The 16,667-nt window shown below is 40.9% G+C and overlaps 2 protein-coding genes across 2 annotated transcripts; one reads left to right on the forward strand and one right to left on the reverse strand.

Annotated features, from left to right (window-relative positions):
* Positions 1-13,294: 13,294 nt before the first annotated feature.
* On the reverse strand, positions 13,295-14,181 carry BT62DRAFT_1013650 (uncharacterized protein; the record flags this gene model as incomplete). The annotated part of the gene is made up of 6 exons (XM_043178090.1): positions 13,295-13,414; positions 13,462-13,482; positions 13,538-13,629; positions 13,653-13,743; positions 13,800-14,067; positions 14,120-14,181. The coding sequence occupies 6 exons, from the start codon at positions 14,179-14,181 to the stop codon at positions 13,295-13,297; spliced, it is 654 nt and encodes a 217-aa protein (XP_043033182.1).
* Positions 14,182-14,410: 229 nt separating this feature from the next.
* On the forward strand, positions 14,411-15,228 carry BT62DRAFT_695296 (uncharacterized protein). Its single transcript, XM_043181907.1, has 2 exons — positions 14,411-15,134; positions 15,200-15,228. Exon 1 carries the CDS (start codon positions 14,510-14,512, stop codon positions 15,056-15,058), a length of 549 nt encoding a protein of 182 aa, XP_043033183.1. The 5' UTR covers positions 14,411-14,509; the 3' UTR covers positions 15,059-15,134; positions 15,200-15,228.
* The last annotated feature ends 1,439 nt before the right edge of the window (positions 15,229-16,667 follow it).

Raw genomic sequence — 16,667 nt, forward strand, 5'->3', positions numbered from 1 at the left:
ATACCCCTTGGATCATCAATTACCACCCAGGAGTGATCCTCGACAGGAGATCGAATTCACTGCCGAATTTTTTGACAAAGATTATCATCATGTTCTGAACAATTTCTGGCGAGCAAGGGAGCCACTGTTAATCGATATTGAAATGAACCTAATGAAGATGCAGCGAGTAGAGTACTCTTTACCGATCTATACATATGTACTTGGGCTCTTTCTCCAGTTCATAAGGCGAGTCCCCAGATGCTGAATCAACCTTCTCGACAACATCCCATCTTGCTGCTAGAATTTGCTTGAGTGGCATGTATATTGTGTGAAGAGGTTCACCATGAAATTACTTCTTCACAGGCATAGTGTTACATGTCAGTACTTAAGGTTGTTCATCAGTCCAGCTTCTTTTCCCTTCAACCCCCATTCGTTATGCCATGGTCTATCTTAGTCCTTCATGGGTACATGCATATTTCATTGTGCTTTCTTAGGTCCACTTGGCCAACAACTCTGTGGAAGAGATATGCCCAAAATGCAACCATCTTCAGTAAATATTTTCATTTTCTAATATCAGATCTAAGAGAAACTGCTGTTAACATCATGTGTCTTTAGCTCTGATCTCTTCGAAAAGAGTACAGCAAGGATATAGAATTAGGTTTGTCTGTATAGCTATAAATTTTCTATGCTCACCCATAAAGTATTATCCTAGTTTCTGATGACACTCCCCATATCATCTAATTGGCTGATCTACATGCCAATGCATCACAAACTGAGCAGGAGGCTTTTCATCCCACTGATGGCCAGCCTAGAAGGTGATATGATGTGTATTGTGTCACTAGAGCTATCAGACTGAAAGAATCTCTGAGCATCACAAGAGATACTCTGATGCTCAGAGACACTCTCATGCAAAGGATGTTTGATGTATGTGACCTTCTTTCATCACAAAGACACAGTTGGTTGAACATTTAACACATCCACTGGCAGGGTATATCTGGGTTCAGGTAAATATTAATATGCTCATGGCTAGAGAAAAGTTTGAATGTGTTGCTGTTGTCAGCCAAGGTGCAGCCATGGCAGCCTTTCTTTTGGCATTGGTATGCCAATTGATAGACTCCATTTTTGCCCATGATTCATGACCAGCTTGAAAAACCTCAGTCAGATCCTCATTGACATTTTTGGTCTGCATTGCAGGATACAGCATCACAGATCCCTTAGCCAATCTCATGTTTAACCCCACATGTGCAGTGCCAACACTTCACATCATCAGTAAAAATGATATCATGGTGCTCAAAGAATGAATGAAAGTTCCTTTGGATATATAAGAAAACAAATGTGTCAAGAAGCATGATGGAGGTGAGATGTATGATCTAGGGTTTACAGCACTTTGTTCCATCTAAGACATTATGGAGAAATTTTCTTGTATCATATCTCTTAGATCATCTGGGTGACATGCTATCCCTTGCAAGATGATGGAAGGTATGCATCTAAGATCTCCTATACCAACACAATTTCATGAGTTCTATTGCAGAGGGAGCTTGTGAAATTCTTCCAAGAATGCACTGTATATCTTTAGATCATAGTACTCCATAGAGAAAATGATTTCTTGGAGCTGGTGAATAAACCAAGATGAATACAAACAGGTGATTGGAAGAAGATGGAATGCCAGAGACCATTGAATCCAAGGTGCTATCACAAAATACAAACAGCAGTCCTTACCCACCCACTCTATGACCTTACAAACCCTAACTCAAGCATGTTTCTGTTATATTTGAGACACTGTCTATGGTGTAAAATAAGTAATCACTTTATCTCTACTCTGATGAAGTGCAGGTACTATTGGTACAAGTAGGCATCATTGACATGGTTGAAATCTTTTTGAAGCATCCAGTACAGTGAGACAGAGAGAATCAAGAAGCATGTCTTGTATGCATTGGTCTTTTTTAAATATGTTCATGGAGTTGGGTCTGAAATCTGAGGCAGATTCAGATGTTTCTGACCAAACTGATCATTGATTCTGAATTTGTCTTGGATAGTTGTTCAAGAAGAGGCCATTTTGTCTCTGCTGTTTCCAGTAATCTTTACTACTAATCAGCACCATCACTATTCAGATGAGCAACCACTCACATGATAACTTTAAGCAGATAGAGAGAATCCAACCTAATCTTCACTTCCTTCATTTTCTCATGACTATTCATACAACTACCTCTCTCACTTTGATTCCAATCAGGATGCAGATTTTTTTCTAAACATACTTTTGGAAGAGCACCTCTCTAAAGAACATAGCCCTCTTAAGCTGTCAACAGCAGACTCATTCACTATTTTTGGTGATCCTTCACTATTTCTCTCAAATCTTCTCAGGGCTTTTGGCTCTACAATATCCATCTCACTATAGTAACCCTCAATACCACCATTGTGGGTCAATGTAGCAGATCTCATATCATCATTCTCAGCATGCCTTTTATACCTTTCAGAGCATCTCTCTGATGCATTGCTTTCTACTGATGCAAATGCACAGCCTACTCATCAGGACTTCTTGCTATCTAGCAAGAAGCATAAAAGAATACAGTCTGACTTGCAGATGTCTTCAGCCTCTAACTTGTATGTGAGCTTTTCATGTGATTTATCACTGTCAGAATCTGATGATGACAAATCAGATTCTGGTTTGATCTACCATCCTAGTCCAAGACCTTTGAATTCAATGCCTCAAAGGAGAAGAACATGATCAATCAGATCAATGAAGCACCTTAGCAGAAAAGGTGATAGTAGAGATGAGCTGCAGTTCATTGAAAATCATAGTAAGAAAAGTCATAGAAGAAAAGTCTCTGTGACTTCAGAGTTTCATGAAGTGGTAAGACTGTAGCAATATCTCACAAGATGCTTCTATCTATTCTGTATAGAGTGAAAATAGAGGGTGGTCCCAAAAAAGGTCAAGAAGCCATATCTTTGTATATATGAACAATGTGAACAGAGCTTCATTTGAGGTGAGCATCTGAAAAAACATATCAAGAGTGTGCATTTGGAAGATAGGCATGAGCTTGACCTTTTCACTCTTCAGTTCCAGTGCTCATAGTTCTTTAGCTTATCAATATCCACATGAAGGCTGTAAGAGCACTTTAAGCAGGAAAGACAATATGAAGCAGCATATGAATGTCACTCATTGACCTACTTGTCATTTTTATTCCACATCATTCTTCATCCACAATGCTAACTAGTCAATATTCTCTTTATCTCATCACTCTTTAAATCCATCTGCTCTCTATCACTTATCTATATATTCATTCTGAACTTTAGACATTATATGTATAAGCATTGAATTCTCCATACTTTAGCTGAAAGTTGTACAAGTAACAATTTCTTTGTATCTGCTTTATAATACATGCCACAGATATTCATTATTCACATTCACTTAAAAACAGTTGTGGACATGCAAAATTCTCTCCAATTCAGAGTCTCTGACAAGAGAAATAATTTATTTTCAGAAGGTCTCATCTGCACATATTAAGCCAGCTGCCTGTGATGTCATAAGTCTCACTCTGAGACAATAAAGCATGCCACAAAGTCTGTGTACATCAGATTACCATCCCTCTCAGCCATACCAAACTGCATTTGTGCAGCACTCTTCATTAACTAGCTGTCAAATCTCAATGAACCTGACAGATATATCTATGATGGCAGCAAACTCATTCATGAAAGATGTGGTCCCCAAGATTATGACAGGAGTGAAGAAGAGCCAGTCAGTGATGAGGCTGTTTTTGTTTAGGCTGAACATGGAGAGGTATCCTGTTTCATTCATTTCACAGAATCAGGTGGTCACCCAGAGATATGTCCCATTGGCAGATATCTGGACTTTGTCAGCCCAGCATGTGCTTGAATCCAAGTCTGTATAAGGGTCACACATTAATTTTATAGCTTGTTTAGGCACTAATAGTGTTGGTGCTTATCTGGTCAGAGAAGAGAATATAATACATTGGAGTAAACTGGCTGATGAGTTGTGCAACCTCATTTGCTTTCTGAAACAAATTTGAAATTAGTCTCAAGTCAACAGCATTTTATCCACTTTACCTATAAGATGACAATAAGTATTCATCATTGGAATAGACTGTCAAGTGCCTGAGATTGTTTCCTTCAGCATGCATGTCTAACACTCTTACATCAGTCAGTTCTTTGATTGCAATGTCAACACCAAATGTCCAGATCTTGTTGTCACTGTCATCTCCAGCATAGAGATATGTGCTACTGAAAAGAAGAGCAAGACTGTGGTTTCCAGAGAAATCTGATGTGAAGATATAGTTCTAGATAATGGAAGAGAAGTTGGTTATATAATGGTTCCACAGTCTCAAAAGAGTATTCCTGAATCTGAGAATATAAATGAAAGAATAAGCAGAATTAAAAAACATACTATATAAAGTGTAAGGCTCAACCTTGGAAGAGATGATAAATATAGCTTGAGTGAATGAGTCTGATTAGAGGTAAGGGGTCAGATAGAAACAATGTATGTTTTAAAGTGGTGAGCATACAGTGGCTGTCATGAGAGACAGATGCATTATATGTGATGCTGATACTATTCACCATATTAAAGTATCCATATATGCTGTTGGTTGCTGCATAAAGACTTTTCTGATCATGCTACAGAAATATGAGTGATAAGATAAGAGAATAGCATGAGGTACAAGAGCACCTACACTCAGATTTATCTATAGATGTTCACTAGATGTTATGATATTTGCAGAAAGAGTTAGCAAGTCTCATCATCAAACTCCAGTGCATAAATCACATAAGTGGAGAAGGTTTCAACAAAAAGATGGTGGAGTGCCACTGAAGAGAAACTTGACAACAAGAGAGCTCCTACTTAACTTAGAGGCTTTCTGAATATCATCTGCACTGTAGACCTGATGTTTGAAGGATAACAACTAAACAAAAACTTAGATATTGGTGAAGCACTATCTGATCCAAGGTGTAGACATAGACCAGCATTCCATATATGCATTCTTTGCTCCAGCATCAACCAGACTGATTCAATGGTGAAAAAGAATTCTGTGAACATAATCCTCTGGATCAGTATCACCTTTGTGAGCACCAATCTCACTGTCAACATACATTCAGATTCAGCCATCACAAGAGTCTTTGAAGATACCTAATTTCAGCTTTAACATAGTCTAAAACTATGCTCAAACTCTTTATCTCCAGAAACCTGTGTATATCTTTGCATATGATCTCAAGGGTATTAGTCTTTTCCTTGTCAATAAATGAGAAAGAATTGCTAGTGACAGAGTCATGGAAGTGAATTTATCACCAGATATTGTTGATCAGAATTATTAATTATATTCAAATCACATGAATCCTGATTTGTAGTGGCTGCTCCTGATCATTAATGATCTCACTCTCAACTTTAATGCAGAGAGTTCTCCTTTCTTCACTAAATATTGTTAACAATTGCCTGCAACTACCCAGAGTCACTGCCTCATCTCAACAAATGCTATCTGCCTCTCTCTGTATTCTTTGATGACTCTGTCTTTCTCACCTTGATCCACTAAGAAGAGAGTTGAATCAGATATTGATATGGTGGCTATCACCCTGTTCAGATAGATGATAACTATTCAGGTGCATGATACTCAATAACTGACAAACCAGGATAGAGAGAATATTCAACTGTCTGGCTTGCATATGGCAATGATGTAAATATGCAAGTCTGAACCCTATGTATGACTTTGTGACTAATATTCTATGCAGCAATATGATTCTCAAGATCATGACTGATGTGCATCTAAACAATTTCATCTTCTTACTTTTGTGTTGATATCTGACCAGATGAGGCAATGCAAGCCTCAGAACTCTGTGAGCTTAAGTATATTCAATACCTGTGCTGCTAAAACCCCAGTCATACTGGATACTCACACATTGCCCACCTTACAGACTCATTCTATATCAACAGATCTTATAGAAAATACCTATACATTGTAACTGAAATGGTTCTGTATAATCTTCTCTCTCTGGCAGAGCAATCTTGTGCTAGCTACAGAATCCCAACAAATTACAAAATTTTCTTTTTCAGGCAAATTTATGTGGCTGAAGTCAGCATAATATATGCTCATTCACTCACTGCCATCTATTCAGATTTTGTCTAAACTGTCCCAGTACTTTTTGGTCATTTGAACTCATTTTCTAAATATGAATGATCCTTCTGAGATATGTGACATTTGAATTGATTGAAAAATGTATTCTGCACATATGCAACAAAATTTTCATATAGCTAACATATTTTTGAAACTGTATGTTCTGCTTTCTGATTTGGTTCTGCAATCTGATGTCAGCATATATTGCAAGATGTTTATCTCTACACTTGGAATGCATTATTTGAGCAAAAATTCACTAAGAATAGGTTATTTTCATATTAATGATCTCTATTCTGATAAGATAGTACAGCATAGAGAGAAGCACACTGCTCTCTTATTCATCCCCTCACCATCCTATCAGATAAGCTTGAATGTTCACCCTCAGGTTTACTTTCTCACTATCCTATCAGACTCAGTCTTTTCAGTTACCCTTCCTCCTATCTCTAGTTAGTTAGGATTTTTTCACATTCTCTCATTTCTCTTTTGGACATTGCTTACATTAGAAAGTTTTTCTTTAAATTGACTAGGACTGTACAACTTTGGACATATTTCTCTTCACTTTCTCCACTCATATACTTACTGTATTCACTGGCTCAAACATGTGACACACTGAAATCAATGTTTTCAGGCCCCTCCCTAGAGACATTTTCAGAGGGCTGCTTTTGGAGTCCTAAGTGAGCAACACAATTAGAAAATAATAGACATCTCTACTTCACTTTTCATGCATCTTCTGTGATTTTGTTCTTTCTAGGCAAGTGATATTCTGTTTCCATGATGTTTGTGTTTGAGCATTGTCTGCAAACTGTATCATGATGTGAGAAATGATACACTACATATCCCCAATTGCATTGGACTGGAAGTGTTCATTCTAATAATTCATTGATCTGATTTTTGTTGAAAGCAGGTTGTATAGTACAGCAGAAGCCAGGTCTGGAGTTGAAGGTCAAAAGCTAGAAAGCATTGACCTTCAATCTTTAGTATTAGTAGCCATAATTATATAAGATAAGAGTGACATGGAGAGTGTTCTACTTCAACACTTCCCCTTGACTAAACATGTCTACAGAGATATTGAGACAAGTTTGAGTAGAGTAATTATGTGCCTGAGCTTCTCTCTTCCCAATCTCTTTATTAAGATATCAGCTGGTATTTTGTCAGTTCATAAGTGAACCATATGAATGTGCCCCTTCTCAACTTCATTGCACAGCCAATAGAATCAAAGATTAAGGTGTTTAACCTGGCCATGATGTTTAGAATTCTGAGTGACTGATAGAGCAAGCTTATTGTCAATATAGAGGACTGAAGCATTAGTGAATGAATAGCCAAACTCTGTGAACAAGTTGTGAAGCCAAAGGATTTTCTGATCAGCAGACATAGCTGAAACATATTCTGCCTCTGTCATTAAGAGTGTCACAAATGCCTGAAGACAACTCATTCAGCTAATGGCTTCAGTCTCTATTTTGATAATATAGCTACTTGTGGAACACCCACTATCTTTGTCTCTCCTATGATCTGCATTGCAATAAGTCTTGAAGTCAAAGGCTGGTGAATCTGACTCAGAGTCAGGAGAGTAGACAATGCAATAGTCAACTGTGCCCTTCAGATAGCATAGAAGCCATTTGAGAGCTTCTCAGTGGGCTGTGCCAGGGTTTTTGCTGAATCATGAGAGTATATTCACAGAATAGGCAACATCAGGCTGATAGCAATAGTGAGATATGCCACAGAGCTAAGCACATTCAGATATGGGATTATCTGCATTGTCTCATATTCCTCTAGTGTTTTGAGAGACTGATTTGCTGTAAGTTTTATGTTTGGATCCAAAGGTGTCAGAATAGGGTTGCAGTTGGCCATTCCTACATATTGCAGGATATCTAAGATGTATTGGTGCTGGAAGAGAGAGAGAGTTCAGTTGGCTCAGTCATGCTTGATCTCAATACCAAGAAGATAAGATGTTAAACCCAAGTTCCAAAGCTTGAAGTGCTTCTTAAGATTATTGATGATCTTTGCAACATCATCTGGTGTCTTTATGGCAATAGTTATATCATCAATGAAGACTGAAATGTGTCATGATTTTTGTCTCTAAATCATGACCTGCCAATGCTTAATAAGCAGATGCTTACCAATTCCAACCCTAAGCTCACCTTACAAAAGATGATGAAGACATGATGACACTATGACTATATCTTATTTGTTGATGCACAATAAGATGACAAGGAACAATGTGGTAACCATCACTATCTCACATCTTGAATACAATAGAAACTGTGGCATATGGAAAACTCACCATAGCAATAGTATAGTAGAGCAATAATAACAAATAAAAGTAAGAACACAGTCATTGTTATCCCAGACAATGAGCAGAGAGCATGGAAAGCAGACAATAGTCACCTGTAGGGCATAGGATTCTTTAGACAGTATATAAGGCAGTAGTACACACTGATGTACCTCAGTCCTGAGCTAAGATTTAATACACCTACTACACTCTCTGACTATCTAGTGTGAATACTCTTGCCACAATGGCAGACTATATCTACCAGCCACACCTCTTTATCTCTCTCCATGAAATCCTTATAGCTTATCTCATCATCCTCATCATACTTTTATATTGAAACCAGACCCAGACTCAGCATCTAGAATTGGACCCCAGCAGAAGCAGTACTAGAGATTTGTGAGTGTTAGTGAAAGCCTAACAGAATGATGATATATTCACTGTCCCTCTTATAAACCCAGACACTATGCTTGCATTTCACTTATTCAAAACTCATAGCATTAGTCAATGTTATATGTAGCTCTTTGTGTCATTCTCTCTCAGCTTGCTTTAGTCCATATAGAGACTTAAAGAGGTGTCAGACCTATTCCTTTCTTTTCTTCTCAAAACCTTCTGGTTGCTCTATATACACCTCTTCTGTCAGCTCACCATTGAGAAATGCTGATGAGATGTTAACATTCTATAGCTCTAAATCCTTGAGAGCACCAAGTGCCAGGACAGCTCATAGTGCAGCCTATTTTGGTGTTAGAGAGAAGGTTTCAGTGTAATCAAAACCAGGTCATTATGAGTATCTCTTTACAACTGGCCTTGCTTTATGGCACTCAATTGATCTATCAGCATTGCATTTCACTTTGAATACTCAGTGACTTCTAACTGCCTTTTGATTTGGAGGACATTTCACTAATTCAAAGACATCATTTTCAACAAGTGCCTGTATCTTCTGCATGGTGGCTTCATACCAACTTGCAGCTTCCTCTGGAGGACATTTCATAGCTTCATGGAAGGATCTACATTCACTATCATATGTGGATGTCTTACAAGCTGTTTCTGTCATGCTCTCAAATGCAACTTCCAGTCTTTCCTTTATTGTCAAGTGCTCTATTTTCTGGCTGAAGAAAGCTATGCCTTTAAGAATAGTTTTGTCTTCTATAAAGGCTGTATGTGCTTGATTCTCTGCATTTCTTGTATGATTATCATTGTTGACATTTCAGTGCATTCCACAGCTATAACCAGAGCCAGAATCATATAGACCATCGTCATGTATTCTGTATTCATGTTTGCCTAAGTCTGTTGGAGAAGATGATAATAGTGATAGAGTTAGGTCTGAGAGAGATCTATTAAATAGTGAGCCAGGAGAGGTCATAACATCATGAAGAAGAGGTGATGCTGGAGGTGGTAGACTTAGAGGAGATAAGAGATTCAGTGCTGGAGGATTTTCTGGTGTTGGATAATCATTATTGTTGAGGTCTCTATTGATCAGGCAGTATAGAAGGATCTGATAGATTTGAGAGTGAAGAAAATAGATCACCAAAGGGGTTAATAAGGGTTTTTGTATTTCCTGAAAACATCCACTTATCAAAAACAACATGGCTTGATATAATGAACTTCTTGGTTACAGGTTCTCAGCACTTCCATGCCTTTGTATCTGATGGATATCCAACAAATATGCATTTGGTGGTGTATAGCTGAAGGCCTTGTCACTTGTTCTTTTTGATATAGACATAAGCTAAGCAGCCAAAGATATGCAAGTTAGGGATATTAGATTTCTTCTTATGCTAGCCAGTGTATGGTATTGTTTTAGAAAGTGATGCTGTAGGGCAACAGTTGTGCATATATACAAATGCAAGCACTACTAGTCTCCAGAAGAAGAAAGAGAGACAGGTTTCATAGAGCATAGTAATAGCCCCTTCAGTGATATCATAATTTGCATGTTCTGCAATTCTATTTTGATAAGGCTCATCAGGCTCAGTATAGCATCTTGATATCCCTTTGTCTATACATAACTGATCAAATTCACAACTCATATACTCTCTTTTATCATCATCTTGCTTCTCTAAGATCTTTAGGCTATAGAAATTTTCAGCATAGGCTTTGTAGTGTTTAAATTCAACCAGAGCATCACTTTTGTGCTTTAGCAAGGCAACAGCTCAAAAACATGGAGCATCACATATAAATGTGATCCAGTAGTGGTAACCTTCTAGTGTAGCAACTGGCATGGGTCTCTTAAGATCAGAGAATATAATTGTGAGAGGGTGTGTTAAAAAGAGTGAGGGCTCTTGAGAAATATTATATTGCCTGTGCTTATCCATCAGGCAGAGTTCACAAATTGAGTTGAGACTGGATTGCATATTGTTCATTTCATATTTAAGATAAGCTAATTCTCATATATGTCTCAGACAATGTTTATGCTTCTGTAATAGGTTCATCAATGCTATAGAGTCAGATTAAGTAGACAGATGCTCACAGCATTTAAGATTACTGGCCTTATAGTGTGAGTGATGCCATTAAGATATCCAATATTGTTATCATTGATAGTGGCTGAGAAATAAAGCACTTTGTCTTAAAAAAACTAAACAGATGATCTGACTATATTGATCTTATATTTCTTATGACATATAAGATGAAAGGGTAAAAGCAAGTTATTGCAAAGATCAGATACATGCAGTACATCCTAAAACTTGACAGCCTCACAGACCTCCCCACTCCTCTCTTTAGGCTCAAACATAACTGTCCTTATACCTACTAAATAGATGACTGAGTTGTTCACTAACTGAATTGAAACTATGTGGCATCCAGACATGAAACCAGTCTTGACAATAGCTTATGTGAGATAAAGCATCTGTATCCATATTCCAGTTAGATGATGCTGGAGACAAGAGATCAATACTCACTTGACTGGTGGTCTCTTCTACAATATTTGACTTCTCTGTCTTTACCTCTTCTACCTTCTTGTCTGATTTTATATTCTGATATTTCTGAGCATGCTGCATAGCTTACTCTTTGGCCTTCTTTTTGCTGAAACACTTCTCCTTGGTATGTCTAGAGTTGGTGCATCAGCTGCAAGTGGTATCAGATAATGCCACATAAGTGGCTTAGACTCTAACAGTGCTCACTTTGAATGATGTTGCTGAAATGGTATCATAAGAGCAGTGCTGCATCTCTTTAGTGTGAAAGACAGCAACAAGTTTGTTGAGACTGAGAGGATAGAGGAAAAGGACCAATGACATGAAATTGTCATAATCAGATAGGAGAGCACAGATGAGAGTCATAAATTGGAGCTCTTTGTTGAGTTGATTGATAGTGAACTTTTTAGGATGGAATGCTTTGATGTCCTGTATAACCTGTGAGATATGTCTAACAAGAGTAGAAGGAAACTCTTTATCATTCTTCTGAATGCTGAATAAGACATCATAGGCATTGAAATAGATGTCTGATTTTTACTGTTGGTGAATATCTTTCAGTTTTGACTATATAGCCATGAGCTTGTCTATGAGAAGACTGATATGAGCACACCATAATTCATCAATGCAAAGCCAGAGGTATTCTGCTGCAGATGAATGAGCCTGAAGATAAGCCTTTATCTCCTTCTTTTTGAGCTTATGGATTCACTGGAGCCAACTTGCTCTGATAGCTCCTCAGTGCTATTAAAGTGGCCAAATAGCTCCTTGATACACATGTAGGTCTCAAACAAGAGTGCAAAGTGGTTCTGATTGCCAGCACAGATGTCATTGACACCACTAAATATAGCATTCCCAACCTCCATGTCAGCAATTAGAACTATTTCACACTCTTGTTTGAGGCCTACATGTGTATCAAGGAGCCATTTGGCCACTTTGATGGCACTGAGAAGCCACCAAAACAAGTCAGCCCTAATGAATCCACAAAGCTTGAAAAGAAGGAGATAAAGGCTTACTTTCAGACTTGTTTGGTGGTGTTAACAATGTCTGAATCATTCATCATGATGTGAGAAAAAAAAGAGACTGTTGGAATTAAAGTGTGTGATGGCCTGTGATAGATGGATGCAACTTCCAAATGGATGGTAATGTCTCTTGGAAAAGTGAGCAAGACTTCAACATCTAGTGAATGGTTTGCAAGAGAGAATGAAAATTTTGTTTGGCTTAGTAAGATGCAGAGCCTATAACCTGTTGAAAGTAGGTTGTGTAGCACAGAGGGAGAAGCCAGGTCTGGAGTCAAAGGTCAAAAGCTGAGAAGTGCTGACCTTCAATCTCCAGTATTGGTAGCTGTGATTATATAAGATAAGAGTGACATGGAGGGTGTTCCACTCCAACAATCTTGTCATTATTCATGGTGATCTTTCCGAGAAAGCGTCTTTTAAGCAGCATCCAGCGACGATGAACAAGAGCCTCCATTCGCCTCGTGTCTTCAATCCAAGGGAATAATCGCTAACGGTTCGCAGACATGAATGTCAACAACTACCAATTACGTTGACAATGATCATGTTGGCTTGGCGGCTGTTTTCCAAGGATTTTTGGCATTGATTCTCAGTCCGGAAAGGGATATCGCGTCAGCTTTTGAAGATAGGTGCTACAAGCAAGATTCGCTGTATGCGCGTCGCCCTATCCACATCAAGCTCCATTTAAACGGAGTGAGTGTTGATACGAGAAGAATATCGAATACGTTGGTCGGCTCGGATGTTTACCCCTGACATAACAGTACGAGTACATGAAATGGACCTTGAATTTGGCTATCCTCGTTTTCCGATCAGTTTTCTTACGACTGAGGACAGGTTAAGATTATTCCTTACAGGAAAAGAGAAACAATGTATCTTGCTACACGAATTGAATAGGCTTTCCTGGTTCTAGGACAATAGAGCAGTATCATAAGTAATCCAGGATTGAAATTGCATAAGAGTAACCCACACATTTTTTTAGCCCATTGCCATCCTGGATAATTCTCTAGATAACGACTGATTTTAGAGGTACAGTGTCCGTCCAGACCACCTCGTTACCATGCGGTCCTGAGATTCGCGAGAAGACTTCATGCGCACGCCACCGCGCTCCATTACGCGGTCAAGCAGTAACATCAGGTGCATCTATGCAGATGGTTGGGAAATCAGAACGCCGCCTTCTCCATGTGTACCTCGAGACGTCTCCAGCTCCTCTAGTCATAATTTCGGTGACATTACTATACGCCGCAGAGTCAGACCCGAGATTACGTCACAAAATTTGACGCTAGGTCTGTCGCGGGGTTGTTTGACCAGCGGGTGAACGGGTACGAGGGTCACCAAAATGAAGACCTGGCGAAATCCTAGTATGAAATTTTGAGCGTACGCCTCTTCCGACGACCGTTCTCTGGTACGGCATTGACCATTGCCTTCGTGAGAACACTTGTTTGCTCTGCACAAGTGAAAACCGGGAATTTCTGCAGTGTACTGTTCAGATACTTATCGAAAGCACGAAAACGAAATGATTACGTACCTTGATCCTTTGCGGTGGACGTGTGAAGCGAGGTTGATGCTGCGCCACAGGATCAGACGCCATGTCCCTCACAGGTATTCGTTTGACCAGTCGATGAACGGTACGAGGGCCACCAAAAGAGAAGACTACGAAGACCAACTCCTGACGAAAGCGAGGAAAGAGGTCGGTCCTTTCCGTGTCAGATATACGTGTGGCGGGCCAATCGAGGAGATAACTTGAGGGCAAGGAAATCTTATCGTACATGCACCAGGTAGTGATATACACCAACCTAAGAGATAAATCTCAGCCTGAGAATTAACCTCGAATGAAGTAGGACCCACCTTGGCCGTGGTTTGCCAGACGTCTGAGAAGAAAACAAAGGCTCGTCTTCAGGGCTGGTCATTTGTAATTAGTACAATGACCACACCAACCTGCCAGTTTCCAATGAACTCACCCCATGACATAGAGAACTGGGAGATACCAGTATCGGAGGCCCAAGATTGGACCTATACCCTTGTGAGTACGATCGCATATATCAAGAAGTCGTCACTGATCGCCACATTACAGATCGAGGTCTTGAGTTTCGGGAATGTTGTAGCTTTGAGGGATAGGGTTTTGGCGACTCCTCTGAGTGAGAGGGGTGTGATACTGCTTACTTGCGAGGGTGAAATTTTGGTGAGTGCATCATACTGGTACAGAACTAGGGAACTCATTGGTAGTAGAGCAATCACATGAAGGTCACCGAACAAGTTACGGCCTGGAGGAGCAATATTGACGTCGTACCGAGCCGCACGCCACTTATGCACCCATTCGATTCGCATCGACGTATGCTGTCGATCTTAAATGATAGGCCCTATATTCCCCGCGAAGCCCCGCACGACGCGCCTCCGCTCGATGCTAGTGAGTGGGACAGGCGGTTCTTGCTGACGCTCCTCGACAAACAACGCTACGACAACAGGAAGGCGGAGGAGGAGCGGGAACTGTTCTGGTGCATTGTCACCCACAACCCGCTCGCTGAGCCCAATGACTGGGAGGACTTCGTGCACAGCAAGAAGGACGACATGACCCAGCATCATCGCGGCAGTCGCGATGAACCATCCAACACCATATACAACAACACAGCATCAGTCAGCCCATCGGGGTGGACGACAATGATGCCAAACCACTTGTACCCTCCGCCGCCACCTCACCACCAGCACGAGGAATACCCAACAACCCATCCAACGCAGCCTCCATCTCTTGCCTTGGATGCTGGATATCCGGTTCGGTCCTCAAGCTGATAGGCTTGTTCGTTCAGGCTGCGTAATACCTATCTACAGAGGAAGGTTTGGGAAAGCGCGCGGCGAGGCAGAAGATGTAACTATAACTTTTTATTCAGTTTCTTGAAGTAATGATATCCGTGATGAACCGACCTTTGACAGCTTCCTAGGACCACGAGCAAGATACTCGAGGAGTCGCCACGATCGCCACACTGCCGATAGGCACTTTCGGCCTCGAGAATGTTGTAGCTTAGAGGGATAGGGCTTTGGCGACTCCTCGGAGTGAGAGAGGAGTGATGCTGCTTACCTGCGAGGGAGAGATTTTGGTGAGTGCATTGTTCTGGTACAGAAATTGGGGAACTCATTGGTAGTAGAAGAATCACATGAAAGTCACCAAGCAAGTTACAGCCTGGAGGAGCAGGATTCATATCGTACCGAACCACGCACCACCTATACATCCCTTCGATTCGCATCGACATATGCTCTCAATTCTGAACGACTCCTCCTACGTTCCCGGCGAGGCCCCAGACGACGCACCGACACTCAATGCTTGTGAGTGGGACAAGTGGTTCCTTCTGACGGTCCTCGGCAAGCAACGCTACGACGACAGGAAGGCGTCGGAGGAACGAGAGCTACTCTGGCGTACCATGCACCACGACCCACTCACCGAGCCCAACGACTGGCTGGACATCATGCATAGCAAGAGGGGCGACAAGACCCAGCACCATCGCGCCAGTCGCGATGAACGCACAAACACCATATACAGAGATATGACGTCGGTCAGTCCATCGGGGTTGGCGACGACGACGCCAGACCACTCATACCATCCGCCGCTGCCTCACCACCAGCAAGAGGCATACCAAACAACCTATCCAGCCTCACCACCTCCGTCTCTCGCCTTGGATGACAGATATCCGGCTCGGTCCTCAAGTTGATAGGCTTGTTCGTTCAGGCTGCGTAATACCTATCTACAGAGCAGAGGACGGTTTGGACAAGCGCGCGGCGAGGCAGAAGATGTAGCTATAACTTTTTATTCATTTTCTTGAAGTAATGATATCCATGATGAACCGACCTTTGACAGCTTCCTAGGACCGTGAGCAAGATATCTTCCCGTCGGTAGTTATCGGGTAGGTGCTTCAATAGCAATCTGCAGTCCTTTCCAGCGATAGCGGGAATGCGGGGTAACGCTTGCTGAGGTCGCTCTCGACAGATGGTAAGAGTCGCCAGCAGCGAGTTCTGCTGTCGTGGTGGAAGGAAGGGAAGAAGGAAGGATGATGGTCTGCCGTCACAGTCACGGCCTTCCTTGCTCCCCACGTCCGTGAATAATCCTATTTCTCTCGATATTAACAGTGTTTCCTGTTGCGCCTCCCCTTCAGACCATGAACGCTGTGTGTTGAAGATAAGAAATGGTACGCTTCCTGCTACATACCGGTGTCGCTTCATTGGTTGACTAGCGAGAACAATCTGGTTCCTGTGGATCTGTCTCCTTTATCTCTTCTCTACCGGTCCTTTCCACGCTGACGAGCATACAAAGCGCCAATTTATTGGCTGGGTGACGATGATGGCGCTGTTAATTGACGAAAGCCGGTACGTCGTCGTGTAATCACCATCTTTATCCTCTTAAAGCTCT

Source organism: Guyanagaster necrorhizus (genome assembly GCF_019112545.1).
Source record: "Guyanagaster necrorhizus MCA 3950 unplaced genomic scaffold BT62scaffold_65, whole genome shotgun sequence".
NCBI lineage: Eukaryota > Fungi > Basidiomycota > Agaricomycetes > Agaricales > Physalacriaceae > Guyanagaster > Guyanagaster necrorhizus.